This window comes from Ixodes scapularis, unplaced genomic scaffold, assembly GCF_016920785.2.
Source record: "Ixodes scapularis isolate PalLabHiFi unplaced genomic scaffold, ASM1692078v2 ptg001354l_1__unscaffolded, whole genome shotgun sequence".
NCBI classification, from domain to species: domain Eukaryota; kingdom Metazoa; phylum Arthropoda; class Arachnida; order Ixodida; family Ixodidae; genus Ixodes; species Ixodes scapularis.
Genome location: NW_024610141.1, coordinates 109,309 through 125,895, shown reverse-complemented (window position 1 = coordinate 125,895; position 16,587 = coordinate 109,309). Strand labels below are relative to the sequence as shown.

The 16,587-nt window shown below is 45.4% G+C and overlaps 1 protein-coding gene across 1 annotated transcript in view; it reads left to right on the top strand.

Moving 5' to 3' along the window:
* The first annotated feature begins 743 nt into the window (after positions 1–743).
* The window catches only part of LOC120838118 (trypsin-1-like), a 41,652-nt gene continuing 25,808 nt past the window's right edge, over positions 744–16,587 (top strand). The window contains exon 1 of the mRNA XM_042288249.1: positions 744–819. Within this exon, the coding sequence (XP_042144183.1) occupies positions 744–819 (76 nt within the window). The remainder of the gene's footprint in view (positions 820–16,587) is intronic.

The window sequence follows — 16,587 nt, the reverse complement described above, 5'->3', positions numbered from 1 at the left end:
ATGTTCGGACGATGTCGGTGGCCTGTTGTAGTTTGTCTTGCATCTCTCCCTCAGATCCCTCTCTTATCCAAATTGTAATGTCATCCGCGTAGAGTCCATGGTGCAGTCCCGGTATTTGATTCAGCTCTTTTGGGAGGTTGATAAGGGCTATGTTAAAGAGAAGCGGAGAGAGTACTGCTTCCTGTGGCATTCCTTTGCTTCCAATGTTGATGGGCTGTGATCTTTTATCTTCAATCTTGATGACCGCTGTTCGATCTGTGAGGAAGTCACGGATATATGAATACATCCGTTCTCCACATCCAAGGTTATTAAGATTCTGGAGGATTGTTTCGTGGTTAACGTTGTCGAAAGCACCCTTGAGGTCGAGGGCAAGGATGGCCTTCGGTGTGTGCTTGCTGGATTGGCTAAGGATGTCCTCTCTCAGCTGAAGTAGTATGTCTTGTGTTGAGAGGTGAGGACGGAATCCAAACATTGTGTGCGGCATGAGTTGGGAATCCTCTAAGTAATTTTGGAGTCTGTTTAGGACCATATGTTCCATCAGTTTGCCGACGCAAGAGGTAAGAGAGATCGGTCTGAGGTTCTCTATGCTTGGCTCCTTGCCAGGCTTGGGGATCAGTCTGATCTCTGCTGCTTTCTACGCTGGAGGTATGCTGCCCTTTTCCCAGCATTGATTCATGTATGCCGTGAGCAAAGTGACTGGTTTGTCGTCAAGGTTCGCAAGGGCGCTGTTGGTGATTTGATCCATGCCCGGGGAAGTGTTTTTCCTAATTTTTGTTAACGCTGCTCTGAACTCTGCCTCAATGAAAGGCTGGTCCAGCGGTAAGTTATGTGGGCCGGTGTAGGGTGTTGGCTGGAGGGGTTGTGTGCTGGCTATGTATTTGGCTTGAAGGACTTTGAAGAGATCTTCTGTAGTGCCTGGATATTGGTGTAGTATCCTTTAGAGGGTTTTGTTGGTTTCTCCTCTGCTTTGCATCGGGTCTATTAGGTACCTGAGCAGGTTCCAGGTTTTTGTAAGGCTCAGAGTGCCTCTGAGGTCATCGCATTGGCCAAGCCAGTTTTGTCGGCAGAGTACCGCTGCATACACATCTGCCTCTGCAGCTAATTTGGTTATTCTGAGTTTCAGTTTACGGTTGAGCTTTTGTTTTCTCCACCTCTTCGTGAGGCTGCGCCGGGCTTCCCACAGGTGTAGAAGATAATTGTCTATGGCCGGGATTTGCGTTGTGGTTTGAAGAGTTCTAGTGTGGCGTTGGACATCACGGCTCAGTTCTTTTACCCAGAGCTCTATATTCATGATGGGATCATCTGGAGCGGTTTCCCGGTTTTTCCTTAAAGTTTGCCAATCTGTGATTCGGGCTTCGCCAAGTTGCCTTCGATAGGTGGTCCCTTGTATTTCGGTCTCGACGAGCATGTGGTCGCTCGAAAAGTTTTCTTCCAAGTTCATCCATGAAGTGTGGGGGGCATTCTTGGCAAGAGTGAGGTCGGGGCAGGTGTCTCGCGAAACGCTGTTTCCTCTCTGGTTGGTTTGGCCGGGTCGATGAGGAGCGTGAGCGTTTCGTTGTCGATGCATTCCATTAGTTCTTTGCTCCGTTTGTTATAGTAGGGGTACCCCCAGGCAGGGTGTGCTGCATTAAAGTCGCCTGCAATGAGGAGGCGACTGGCCCCCGCTTTTTTTGTGGCCTGGTGGAGCAGTGTGGCCAGTTCACTGTGTCGGTTTTTCGGGCGGCAGTAGATATTGAGTATAAAACAGTTGTGGCCTTTAGAGGTTTTGGGGGGAACCAACTCTGTAAAGATGTGGTCGTGCTCGGATGCTGGGAGAGTATGTTGAATCGCAACGATGTCTTTCCTGATTAAGGTGCAGACGTCGCGTCCTTCGTGTGTTGTATGTGTAGTATAGCCGGGCAATCTAGCTAAGGCGTTAGTTTCTTGGAGGGTGATAATATGTGGCCGTTGGTCGATTGAGGTGATGTATTGTTGTAAGGTTCCTTGTTTATGTTTGTATCCTCTGCAATTCCATTGCCAGATGCGGAGCGTATCTAAGCATTGCTGAGTTGGTTTAGTCATTGCTAGCTGCATGTTCTATGTCTTGAATTACTGGAACTAGTTCAGTGCGCTGGTAAGGTTTCTCATTCCTGCTTAGGCGACCGGGGATTGTTGTCTGTTGGCTAGTTTCAATTTTGTCCATTCGGACCTGTAATATTGTGAAAGTCTGTTGTTGCTGCGTGGAAATTTGTGTGAGTTGTGCAGTTAGGCTGGCGAATTGCTCGTTCATTTGGCTAGCAAAGAGACTTAGAGTTTGTTGGAGCTCGACTTTGGTTACGTATTGAGACCTCCCTTGTGCGTTTGGGCTTGGAGAGGGTACATCCTCTGTGGAAATTGACTGCAGTTTCCGTTTTTTCTCATTGGCTGGTGTTTCCGGTCTTTCTGGGCTTGGAGTTTGGTGCTGTCAGTAAAGTCTTTATGGCTTGTAGTTCGCTTCGTAATGTCTTAATTTCCTGTTGCAGTGCCTGACATTCCCTACAAGGTGCGTTGGGGAGTGGAGCACTGGAGGAAAGAACTTCAGCCCAGTTCACCTGGTTGACAGTGCATTCTGCGTAGTTTTCTGCTCTGACGTCCCGGTCCGCAGATGCACCGGGTCCCGAGCGAGCCCGGCCCGAGTCGCAGTCCCTCCGATCCACAGACACCCTGGGCCTCGAGTGGCTCCGGCTAGTGCCGCCGCGGAGGCGCGGGAAAGATTGGGATCTGGAACGGGGCCTGTAGTGGTCGTCGTCGTGTCTCCCTCTGCTCCTAGGTCTTCGGGTGGTATCTTCGTACTGTTGTTGATTGTTCTCTTTCTCCCATTTCTTTTTTCTGAGAATGCAGGGCTCTTTGTACCGTTGCTTGCAGTCCTTAGAAGCAGTCAGGTGGCTGCCTTGACACAAAGCACATGCAGGATTGCATGAGTGTTCTTGTTGGGGATTCTGTGTTCCGCACTTGTCACAAGTCACCACGGTTGGGGTGGGACACACGTCCGCGCGATGTCCTAGCTTGTGGCACGTGTGGCAGTATGGAACCGTTTTTTTGTAAATGTAGCAGCGAATTTCGGCTCCCCTGTAATATATGTAAAACGGTACCTTCGTTCCGAGTACCGTGATTGCTACAGAGTTAGGTCTTTCCGAGTCTCCTACATGCGATGAATTCGTATCCTGGCAGCCAAAGGCTTTTGAGGATGTCCTTTGAGGTGTGGTGAGCTGGAATTTCATGAATGACGCCTTTACAGGAGTCGTGTGGCGAGAGCCCGTAAAGGTTAATTCCATACTTTTTTCCTTGGATGTCAATTTGGGTGACCGTGGAAAGTGCTCTTGCAGCTTCCTCACGTGATGTGCTAATGGTGATGATGTTTTGTTCTTCGTCGACTTGGATTCGTAGTTCAGCTAGAGACACTGAAATAAAAAGAAAATGTTAAGGAGCTTAGATGGGACACGTATTTTATTTTAAAATTTTAAAATTTTAAAGCAAAATTTTTCGCTAAATTTACCGAAAAAAATTTCCCGCTAAATTTACCGAAAAATATTGCCCGCTAAATTTAGCGGAAGAAAATTTCCCGCTAAATTTAGCGGAAAAAATTCCCCGCTAATTTTAGCGGAAAAAATTCCCCACTAACTTTAGCGGAAAAACATTTCCCGCTAAATTTAGCAAAAACACTTCCTCGCTAAATATAGCAGAAAATATTTCGCGCTAGCGGAAAAAATTCCCCGCTAAACAGCAAATGTAGCGAAAATTTCCCGTTAAATGGGAGGCGAGCAGGAGAGGAGAAGGGGGGGGTACGGAGAGGAGGAGGGGCATTTTCTCCTCTCCGTACCTCCCCTCCTCCTCCTCACGAGCTGCGCTCTAATACGGCGTTACAGGGAGTTGTAAACGGCTTTCATTTTTCTGGTCTGTTTACCTGCATACCGTCCGCGAACAAGGTGGGCGAGAGTCATGACGGACAATTAAAACGCGACCTAAAAGATATTCGTTCCCTTTGGCAAACCAGGTGCGCTGCAAAGTCTGATAGCTACCTGCCTTCCGAAGCGAAATGACGTAAACATATCTGGGCAAACTTGATGCGAGGCGAACTCCCGATTGCCTCCAGCAAAATGGCTCGCAAATTTTACCTCTATAGCTATCTTCTCGGTATTGAAACCACGGTCGCAATCATGACAGTCGCACAATTCACAAAGCTGTAGGGCCGCTTTTACGGGAACCAACATCTTTATTTAGCATCAACACGGGCAAACGAACAAATCAAGCCAGATTAAGCAAACTAGTTGACGTGGGACGCTACGCTTAGGACAGTCCCACTACGAAAACAAGCACCCGCACAGAGTTTCCGAAGGCGCGTATACACTTGCGACAGTTGTTTGCTGCAAAATACGTCGATTGAAGAGATGTTCCTCTAAACACCTGGGTGAACGCTAAACGGGTATTCACACGAGGGAGAAATCCCGGGGATTTCTCCCCGGCACGCGCATCCCACGACGAAAACGTCGGGCTTAGTGATGTGCTAAAGCCTCGCGTTTTCATCTCGTGATACGCGCGCGCGCGTGTGAATACCCCTTAAGCGACTCGCGCTCACAAAAACACACGAGCTCAAGGAGCTACGCTCCTTGTCAACGCTGCCAGCCATGTTTGTTGTTATTTCAAACGAATTCAAACCAAAGTGAAAAAGGCGATCTCAGGATATTTTTAAAAACAATATTGACTCTAACTAGATTTTTTTTTAAACATAAAAATATTCTTGATTGAAATACTATTACAGCACGGAGCAATCATTACACAGCCCACATTTCACACGTCAGTCATCTCTCCAGCCAATGAGAGATGTAAGCACGGTGTAAGCAGCACGAAGCGGGGTTTAGCGGGCTTCTACTTTCACTTTCTCCGCCTAAATCGTGTCTAGCAGCGTAAATAATTTTTTTATGTTTTGTTCAACGTGAATTTTTTTTTTTATACGTGTCCCATCTAGGCTTTTTTTTTTCCCCGTGTCAGTGCCTCTTTAAGAAGCGCCGCTTCTTTATAACTTAAAATTTACTTTTTTCTAACCGCTGCGAGAAAAATGTTTGATTACGTCTACTCGTCATGTCCGCAAGCCATGTCTGTAAGTCGTTTGTTTTGTTGGAACGGAATAACAAGACAGACGGCGACAGTTTTCCTTTGCCGAAAATATCCGGCGCCAGTTATCTGCAAATCAAGAGGCGTTTCTGGTGGCCTTCTAAAAACCTTTATTCAGCTATTACGCGTGTATAGCGCTCGCAAAGGAAGACGAAACGAAATTGATTCGTGTTGCAATTAAATCTCATCTGCGAAGAAGAAGAAGTTAGCGTGATAATGGATATTTTTTTCACGCCAAAATGGCACTCAGCGGCAAAAGCGACAAGTTCTATTGACGCAAAGAAGGGGAGAGTTGCGCAGCTTTTCCTGCCTCTACCTTGACAAAAGTATCATAGGTGGCGAGAGAGATAGCGCAATAGACCGATGTCACCAAGCGAACTGCGCAGGCGCGCGCATTCCGGAACTGGTGCCGCCGCCATGCAACTTGTAGTCATGCCTTCCCGGCTCTCCGGCTACATACGGCTGCGAGTACGTACATCATCATAGATTATCATTTGGCACGCCCCGGTATCACCTTGATTCTCTTTTATGTTTTTACTTCGTAAGATTCTCTTGTTTGTGATGCCTTACTTTCCTCAGCAAGTGCAGGAAAGCAGTTTCAGTCGTCTTATCGCTTTAGAATCGCTTTGTCGTCTGCTTCGTCGTCGTCTGCTTCTTCGTCTTCGTGAACGCCTAAGCCCACTGCCGTTCACGGGGTAATCCCACTGCGGTCGCGGAAAAAACAAAACAAAAAAAAGAACGGCGCCACTACTCGAGCATTCCGACTTCTCGGACGTCTCAATTACCTTGCAAACAAGTGAACACCTAGTGCAATAGCAAAGAACAAGAAAATTCGAGGGACAATCGGCTCGGTGTATAGCACCACGGAACAGCATTAAATGTGATGAAAAACTGAGCTTGGCGGTGCTCAGTCTTGTGCATAACGTTTAATCAGCCATCAACTAAGAGAAGCTAAATAGACTTTCTCGGTCAGCGATAGTTTTTTAGAAGTTTTTTCATTCTGGTTGACAGCTTGTGCGACAGAGTACAGATGAACAGCGGGAGAAGCCTGCACACAAAAAACTGATATACAGAAAGGCCATGCCTGACGCGCCGTAATAATTGGCATCTATCAAAAAGAAGCAACCATGCCAGATACCTGAAGGCTTGGGGTGGAGATGATTTTTCGTGCAAAGTTTCTATTCAGTTTTATTTTGCTTGCGCAAGATCCGAACGCTAACAGTCGCCCGACGGGGGAAGCTTGTTTCTGCGGTCTCGACGGGTGCTAATGCAGAATGGATCAGTAACACCAGCTTAATAGACCACCACAAAATGGATGAGGTTCGTTTGTTACATTTTTGGCGGTAAGTACGTGTCGCAGTTCTAAATTGCATTATGTAATCTTTTCGCGTAGGTATGGAAAAAAAAAATCTGAAGGCTGCTTCCGAAAAAAATTTTGTTTTCTATCAAGTGGTACATATCGGGAATCGCTGCTCTTTTTTAGTGATTGTCCTGATCTTTTGAAGCACAGTTGTGCTTGAAACATGTCGTCGCAATACCAGTTATAACCACCAAAATACACCGAGTGAGAAGTGTATTAAAAACGGCCTCCGCAAAGCAGTGCGGAGGTCCTATTTGAGATAGACCAACGAATAGGCCGCTACGGAGCAAATGGTCAGAGAGATTCCAGCTTACGGAACACTTCCACACGCTGTATGTCTCGTGCCCTGTAATCTTACATATTTTAGCTGATGTGCAATAATTGGATATAAATTATGAAGCAAATTGCGAAACAAATCGTAAAACGCTATTTTTCCTGCCGCTCTGTCCGCCTCTGTCGACCTTTCTTTGCCATGCTTCTTTCTTGCGGGAAGACATAATATCCGAGGCCTTTTTGCCTGGTGCTGTTATTATAGCTCCGTGGCATACAACATGTGAAGCCACCGATTGAAAACCGTGAGTCAACACCTGGCTAAAAGTCTCGTGCTAACCCGAAAATTTCCAAACGCCGGGCGTACAATGCGCGCCGATGCGGCCGGAAAACTGGGGAGAACTACAGGTACCAGTATGCACCGCGGCAGCGGTGGCGTCGCGCAACTCCTCGTGAGATCGGTCTATTCGCCCTCCTAGCGTCAACTTTAGTTCGTGCTTTCGCCACTGCATGCAGACGGCGCGCGTGCGCAGAAGTGTTCTTAAAAAACGTCCATTGAACTGTTATACACGTGCAAAGAAAGTTTCAGTTCTGACGCCCTCGCCTCGCCGATTCCTGCTCTTCGTTTTACATTGTGAAATTTCTTACCAGACTTGGAATACAAACGCTGGTACCCCTCTCTCGATAAATCAAAGCGGCGATGCAGTCGAGTTCGTTCATTCTTACACCATAATCATGCTGACGCTTTTATGGTGCGGTTGTTTTCTTTGTTGGGCGTAGTTTCCATATATGTTTAGTTGAACTTCAACGCTTGCTTAGTCAACAGCTTTTCTTCTGTCCTTGTTTATTGCGCGCGGTATCACCAATCTAGATATCTTGGCTCTGCTGAGACGGGAGGAGCGGTAACTTCTAAAAAAAAAAAAATCAAAGGTAAAAAAATAAGCGTGAATTTTTAGATGAAAACGAGGTGCGGTATTACTAAACTATAAAAGTAATTTAGAAATTAAAAGACAAGCAACGCTCTTCTTAGCTATTGTTTCTTTACCCCGCAGTGCTTTCTATAAATCCAAAATTTCGTTCCAACCTGTTTTTATTGCGCAGAATCGAAGCTAACCAAACTACCTTTTGCCATCTACGATTACATTAAATGGTGGGACCTTTCCAAAAAAGAAATAACAGATTTACGCATGGTCAACAAACCAGAGTGCTTTGTTAGCGGCTGATTGTGGATAAGTATAGTTGGAGTAGTGAGTCCATTTTTATAAATGCGAGGACGTCCTCCGGCTCTTAAGTGTTAGTTCCCGGACTTCACCGCTGACCTCACTGTGGATCACCAAACGCCTCTCCGAAAGCTAGGCGTTCAGTAGAACAAGACGCGGCGATTCGTTACACTAGGCTTTCTGGAGCTGGCTGCTGTTATTTTCCGACCATGGTCCCACGGATTAATCTTTGCACTGCTAGCAGCTTTCTTCGACACTGAAATGCTCTTAGATTGACCTAATGCCTGAATGGGTTATTTAGTAAATATAACGTTTTATATTTTGTTTTACATCAAGTTCGACCGCAGCAAACTCCCCGATCCCATGAAGCCATCGCAACGTGTGCTTAGCGTCCTACGCTGCCCATACATTAGAAGTGGTCCCGAAAAGAGCATCAAAACACATCACAGAAGCCGAAGTGTCATGCTGTAGCACGATCGCGATCCTGGCAATTGGGTCGTAGAAATGCTAACGAGTAGGTTGCAAATAGCACGAGCGAACGCGAGTGTCGCTGTCGTCACGGCGTCCCAACTTGTGGCTGCCGAAGCTTCCGTGGACAGCCACACTGGAGGAGAGCGATTTGCAGCTGCCACATTCACCTTTGCTGGCTGGGACGCCGCCAGGATCGCGACCGGCGACAGCGTGACATCTCTATGACGTCATCGGTCGAAAATCGAGGGACCACTTTTTTTGGACGCGGTAAAGGCACCGGTGGGAGACGCGTTCCAAGCACCATTCTTATGAGGATCACAAGTTCGTCTGCTTCTTTTGCAGGGTTGTGATGACGTCAGAAGACGCCGGGCTCTGATTGGCTCTGATTGAAGGATAGTAGGTAGACGTCAATGCTAGCTGCCCTGAGGTCTACTCACTATCCTTAAATCAGAGCCAATCAGAGCTCGGCGTTCTGACGTCACCACAACCCTGCAAAAGAAGCAGACGAACTTGCGCTTCGAATAGTCTTTGTGAGTCTGCTATCATCGACTGAACCAATCACGCGCAGTGAGTGCGGTGTGATCCTGCGCTTTTTCTATTTTACGTGTGATTGGTTTAGGTGGTGATGCTAAACGCACAAAGACGACGGGCGCCATGACGGTGCACTTCTGGTGCTGCTCGATTGGCTCCATGATAACGCATAGTGTGGACTGCGGTCGGATTTAGGGGGACACTGAACTCCACCCCCCCCCCCCCCCCAATTTTTATTTTCATTTTTGCTATGCGATTTATGATGCTGTCAGAAGACTACCCAATCAATATTTTGCTACAGCGTCACGTATATTTGTAATAAATTCAAAAAGCGTAACTGCTCGAAACCGAAACTGGACTTGAAAGGAAGAAGAAATATAGAGGAGGAGAGAGTTGCCGGAAGTCACGTGGCTGTGAAACTTTTTTTTTTCTTTTTAATCATCCGATTTTCAGCTTTTTAGAAGCCACAGAAATGGGTATCATTTTTTTTCTATTTTTTTTTAATATTGAGTATGTGCCTTCAATGACCCATCACTTGTATCACATTTGGTGGTTGTGTCTGAACCATAGAGAACGGTACGTGGCCACGGGAAAGAGAGTCAGCGCGACTCGAACCGACCAGTTCTCGATCGGCGGTTTTCGGGCGGAAAGCAAGCGAATTTCGAGCCGCAAATTGTGTTTTGGGTAGTTCGGCTCTCATATGTCATATGCAAATAAAAAGCTTGGCAAGCATAAGTGCCCTGCCAGTGTCCATTTAAAGTGAAACGGAGTTAGTGTATCCACTTCACGCATAAAAGCTGGTCACCATATGGGACCTTCGAGCTTGAACATAGTGAGCCATTCCATTCGTTTCTTAAGCTATCGTGACGACTCTTTTCCCGTTCAGACGCGACTGAGCAGAACTTTTCTCTTTTTATATTACTCTTACTATGTGTCCTTTCGAGGTTGTCGGTTGTATCACCTCAAGATTTGGGAAACCGTCGTGAGGACCATTCATATTATGGTCAAACGCTTACCGCTTGGTTTGGAAACTTCCGCCTTTGGTGTCCTCTGTGTGGAATATAAGAACTTATTTTTGCTTTTTTTTTTTCTTTTCGTTTATGTAAGTTGTGAGTTGATAAGTATTAATTACGTGTAGTGTATCTCTTCGGTGTCGGAAAATTTAAGTTATTTGTGATACATCTTTCCCTTATTTTCTTCTTTTTTCCTGCTTTCAAAACAAACGTTGCGACGTTTACGTCCTTGACAATTAATTCGAACGCTCACCAGGTATTGTTGGAGACAATAAATAACCGACAACCTAAATATAAAAACAATGCGAAAAGGTGAAGCTTCCGAGGACAATATTTCATCTGTCTGTTGTGCGTTAAAGGCAAGCAAAGCAATATCATGCACTGTTCTTTTGAGTCCGGTTTGCATTTCTGAAAACCATGCCATGCAAGTAATCAGGATCATTCGTCCCTAGCTGAGCCCTCATGGCTAGGCCCGTAGCGTCCCGCATGGCAGGCGACGGAGAGACGGGCATCTCCATTTGAAAAATAGCCTGTGGACGCTGGACCTAAACTCATAAACTTGAAAAGGGCTGGTTAATACCAGTTTTACCTTAGTCGCTCCTCAGACCGCAGATCTTCACCGGTCGAGGTTGATCACTACAAAACAAATCGAGGCATACCGAAGGGCGCGTTATGTTTTTCCCGACATATTTATTAGTGCTAGCAGTCCTTGTGACCAAGACGATCGCTGCTGAACAACGTAAGTGACCGTAGTAAATAATTTATGCCAGTGCACATTTGCGTGTCAGTTAATTTTACTAATCTTGTATAAAATAAACGACCATTCAAGATTTTATTGAAGATAACTTGATGCCAAACGTCAAAACGCGTTTCATTATTTTTACTTTTCTTTTTTTTTTTGCATTGGAGTTGTTTACGAGAGGTTGAAAAATTAAGTACTCACGTTCTTTTGTCATAAACTACTGTACGCTTTTGTGCATGTTGTTGAGCCGAAACAGCAAATTATTTTCAGCATTACCATTTTAGCTCTTTGAAAACACAACTCCATCAACTCTGAATATATCTATTCTATTCACCTGTTCGACGAAGATATTGCATTGAATGTTTTCAAGAAGTCAGTCGAAAGGTCCCAGTTGCTCAGAAATTTATCCAGTACGTACAACAACCCGGTATGTTTTGTAGTAAATCTATAAAGACAGATGCTGGCGAAAGTGCGAAAGGAGATAACTGAAAAATCAAAAAAACAAATATCGACTTTTTTTCTTTAGATTTACGATTAGAAATTGTTAGAAGCCCTGGGGTCAGCGTCATCAGCTATGAGCCTGGTTTCACCGTAAAATTGTGCATTACGTGATTCCTCTTTTTAGTTCAGTTTTTTTTTTTTTTTTTTTTTTTTTTTCCAAATTTGAAACAGAATTGCAATGCTGATCGAGTTTAAAGGAGTACCCGGGGATTTTCTGAGCTACCTCAACTAACCACATTTTAGGAATCACTTGCCTTTACCCTTTCCGGTACGCTATAGACCATTCGCTATATTACCCAAGCATCAAGGAGAATGCGGGGATCGGTGTTCCACGCGCCACACGCGCACGCTTTCCCCGTATGAAAGGTTCGAAGTAAATAACCAAAATAAAGCGTTGACGAATGCGCGTGCAGGATACCATTTGTTTTAGGTATTTGCTTTAGAAAATTTACTACTGCTGAGGCCAGCACGTGCGGCGCGTGGAACACTAATCCCTGCATTCTCCTTGATGCTTGGGTAATATAGCAATAGGTCTATTTAGTATCGCGAAATTCAAAATGCTTCTTGCGAAATTGGCAAGTGAAAAATTATGCCGAACCCAAAATTCAAATATACCCGCGGTTTTCAGCGTCATGGCGTCCAGGCTTGCAGGTCAAGCCTGCAGTCTAAAAATGGACTATGCCGAGCATTCGTTTTCGTGCTGCTGCGTTGGAGCCAACTTCCAAGGCATTCATTTGACACCACATGAAACTGCCCGTAATCAGTTGGGAACAAAGTCTATGCGGGGAGCAATTCGTCTGCTTCTTATACAGGAGCTCCTTGACGTCAGAACGACGCCCCGCTAGGATTGGCTTTTAATAAAACGATAGTGGGTTAGACCTCAATGCTGAAGGGCTTGAGGTCTACCCACTATTCTTTCAATCAGCTAATAAGACCTCGGCGTTCTGAAAAAAAAAAAAAATTGGGTTGTGTGTGTGTTTATACAGCCTAGAACTTGGTCTGCCTCACAGGGGCGACGAGTCTCCCAGCTGTAGATGACAAATTTAGCCAGTGCGGTACAACCGCTAGCCTGGGGTCTTTAACGTGCACCACGCAGTAGTGATACACGACCGCACGCCGGTACGATGCTCATCCAGATCGAAACGGGCAGGGGTGGGGCTCGAACCCAGGATCCCTGGGTTCTGCAGCGCAAGCTTTCTCGGCGTTCTGACATTATCGCAACCCCTGTGCAAGAAGCAGACAAACTTGCGGTCCGCATACAGTCCCAAGCGTGAACCCTGCCTCCCGCTGACATTGTTTTTTTCATTGTTGCCAGCAAAAACTGTCACTTTGAAAAAAAAATTTTGAAAGAAGACGCGGTGGGGATTAAAGTTGTGAATTAAATAACTGCGCAAAAAAAATATTATGGCCCAATATTTGGGTTACGTTTTCAGCGTTGTCTGTCTTTGTATTTAGCCAAATCTTCAGGCACATCGGGAACTATGAAGAAAATTCCGGAGTATCCCTTTCAAGTCAACGCTGTAGTCGTTGAGAGTCTAAAAAGCGCAGGGTATGGCGAGTACCCGGCCATCCCAGCTGACGAGGCCCCAAGCTCCGCGGCCAATGAGATTCCAGCATCAGCCGAGAGGGAATTGAAAGAACCAATCACGTAGCAAGAGGCGTGAACATCGTGTGCCACTCCCTGCGCGCGTTTCTTAGGTCATCGCCGTCTCCCAGAAAGAAACAAAAATTTACAAAGTTATGGATGCCAGCTGTTACTCTATCAGACAATGACCAAAATATCTTTATTGTTCCTGTACCCGAGAAAGGAAAAGAAAAAAAGAGACGTTGAACTCTTTCGAAGGAAAAGAAGTATGAAGTGATAAACAATGGCGTTGCTCGTAACGCGTTACGTACAGGTCTGCGAGATCCCAAAGGATATGATACAAACTTCTCGGATACAACGGGATCAAACGAGAACACCGCCGACCAAGATCGGCGGCTCAATGGCGCCCTACCACGTAACGAGCGACGACTGCCAGCTGTAACTATATGTTGCCCATCGTATCCATTCCACCTGGACGTTTACGTAAACTCTTTACACGGGGGTGAAGGCCAGCTGTCCGTGATTCCTATTGTGTGCGCGAGTTAGCGGTAGGACGTTCAGCGTATAAATATCTGCTCGCTTGTAAAATAAAAAAAAATAAAAACGGCGATTACATGTTGCTGTTCCGACTCCCGAAACACCGGAATCACAAAAATAACGGACATCTGGACTGGCAACTAAAATCTGTGCCAAAAAATCTTCCTTTATTTTTGTTTTTACGTTAGCGCCGTTTGTTGCCGTTGAGTGCCTGCCCAGAACGATGTTCGATCACATACATTCCACAGCGTTAAACTAACATTTTTGAAGAAAAAAAAAAATATATATATAAACGAGCATTGGATAAACAACATAATCGGTTTGAGACCCCTTCATATCGAAAGTTTCCTTATTTATTTTTTACAGGATTTTCGCTGCGATAAGCACACAAACGATCCACCACGTTCGAGGGCAGAATTCTCCTCGGTAGCGCGCTCAAGCACGAAAGTAGCCTCTAGGCAAGCCAAGGCCGGGCGACACGAAAAGTTCGGATCGTCTTTCAGAGGAGTCTCCTTTCAGTTGACAGGGAAAATGATCTGTCAGCTGGTGGTGGTAGGTGCTGGTTGTGCGAGTGTTCATCCCGAAGCGGCACGTTCTCTCTATTTCTAACAAAATTTTGGGAAAGATGAAGCGTGCTGAGCCTGTGGGCCGAAAGCTTCGTGCATAAAGGAAAGCAGGAACAAAAAAAGGAAAAGCTGAAAAATAGTGAAAGGCGACCGCGGGAGGAAGGAAAATTCCCTCTTTCTGTGCAAGGCCAGCCTAAGGCCGGTCGCTTAGTGTAGGCATCATTCTTTGACTTTTTGATCTTAGTATCATTAGCAGACAACCTTCAGCAGTTTTAGCCAGGAAAGTGGGAGAAATTTTGGGCGGTTGCCTGATGCCAGCACCTTGGTTCCGTACGCTCAGTTGAAAAGTCAAGAGAACCCGAAGCATTCGCTAGGGTATGTTTTGACGTGCAATGCTCCGATTAACGTCTCTTTTCAACAGCAAAGCACGAAACGAAAAGTTAAAGAAAATGTTACTTCACGTCATATCGAGTGGTTCACCAACATAAGCGTCGGAAAAGAAGAACGTGGCGAGTCTATGACAGCGATGATGGAACAACAAACTCAAGACCCTACCTCCTGAAATAAAGATACATACCTCAGTGCGTGATGTAGCCAGAACGGCTTATGATTTCAAACGCAGCCCTGTACTTCTACTAAAACATGGGTGTGATTGCAGGACCTTCAGACTGGTCCCCCAGATTGTCATGCTTGGAGTAGAGTGACTCTTCAAACTCTGTCCTTTATATATTTCTGTCATTTCAACTGTTAACGCACAGAAAAACGAAATTGCTGTGTTTGCGACTTCATGCAACTTAAAAACATGATTCACAAAGGCAGCAGACTACGAACTCATGACACTAGTGAGAGGCATCATTTGTCAGTGGCACTATGGGCAGACCATATTCGACAGATGTCTCTATCAACAGATGTCTATATCGACAGATGTCTCTGTGATAGCTATACTCTGCTTCACCTTGTGTTGTACCGTAGGAAAGGCTACATGCGCGAGCTCCTTGCTCTAGGGCACATCTCGGCGGCACAAGCTCCCGTGAACCAAGGACAGCTGCCAACGCTATGAGCTCGCGCTTCTAGCCTTCGCTGCGGTACAACATAAGGTGAAACGGTGTATAGCAGTGACACTCCTCGTCCAGGGAGTCAAGGCATCTTTTCCCGACCCATAAGTACCGCGTCCATAACTTTCAGCCCGCCACCAAAAAGCTTCCAACGCCACTCTTTCTACACTTTTTATTGTATGCCTTCATAACACGATGTATAATCTTCAGCCATTATGCTCGCTGAGAGCGACCACGTGTCTACCCAGTCATTGCCTTCCTTCAATTATCACCGCTTTCCAGACACAAATGTATCTAAAGTCCACGACTCCCTGAAAATGTTGTGTCTCCTCACTGCCTCGCCACTAGGAGAATCCCGGCGCCGTCCCTGCTTGAAGAGCATTACGTAAAAGTAAATAATGCTATTACAACCAGCTAGCACAGCCCGTCACCAGGCGTATCAGCCGGTTTCAGCCGTAAGTTATGCTACCATAGCTAAGACAATCAATCAATACCTTAAACAGTCAGCCTGTGACACTGAATAGACCGATTTTCACATATGCGCATCGCCTAGTAGCTTCTGCGCTAATTATTCTCATTCGTCACACTTTGATAATGTACTCTGAGCATGTATTAAAAACGAGGGTTGCGTCAGCGTACACGCCGTTGAGAATTGAATCACCTTGTCCGAGCGCCAGCATTCGGTGAAGACTCGTATACAATCGCAGGCCTCCTGCCGAAACAATGGCAACTGCCGACGTTACTCGATGTGGCTTTGAAAAGAATCTACGGTCGTGTGAACTCGGAACTCGGAGTATTATTTACTGTTTACTCTTGTCACCGACAGAGCAAGAACGGCATAGCGTGGCGTTCAAACCTAAAGATGGTTCGAAAGAACGGTCTCCAGCACGCATTCTGCCCAGTAACGCAGTCGATTACAATTACCCAGTAGCGTAAGGTTACAAAAAGAAGTAATCAATTACAGTTACAATTACTCTCGGAAAAAAGTATTCAATCATATCACTTGATTGCTTTAGAAGATTTGGACGGTGCACGATAAGGTAAACACTACTTTTCTGATTACTTCAGATTTTCAAAAAGACAGATATATCTGCCCGTCTCAAAACGGGTCATTTACACTATCCAATATTCGACTACAATCACCGAATTATAAACTACTTATATTCTTAATCGACCGATTTTGATAAACCATCCACCTGTTGGAGACTCGGTTCAAGGATTCCTTTTTAGGAAACGTGTTGAAAGGAAGGGCGCAATTAAAAAAGAATGGCAAAAAAATACTAACGGTTATAAGTAATTTAGTACTTCCAAAAGTAAACTCTGGTGATTACTTCCTAACAAATGTATTCATAATTACAAAATTACTCTAAAAAGTTATCGATTACAAGTTCAATGGAATCTCGTTAATTCAAACCTTTTAGATCAAACTTGTGGATAATTCAAACTAACACGCAGGTCCCATCCTATGTGTTTCTCGGAAAGAAACTCCCGTGAATTCAAACTTTGCATTATTCAAACAAAGTTCTGATCCCCCTATGCTTCAAATTAGCGAGATTCCTCTTAATTAAATTACTTTTCATGAAAATCGTGCAATTCTGCATCCGCC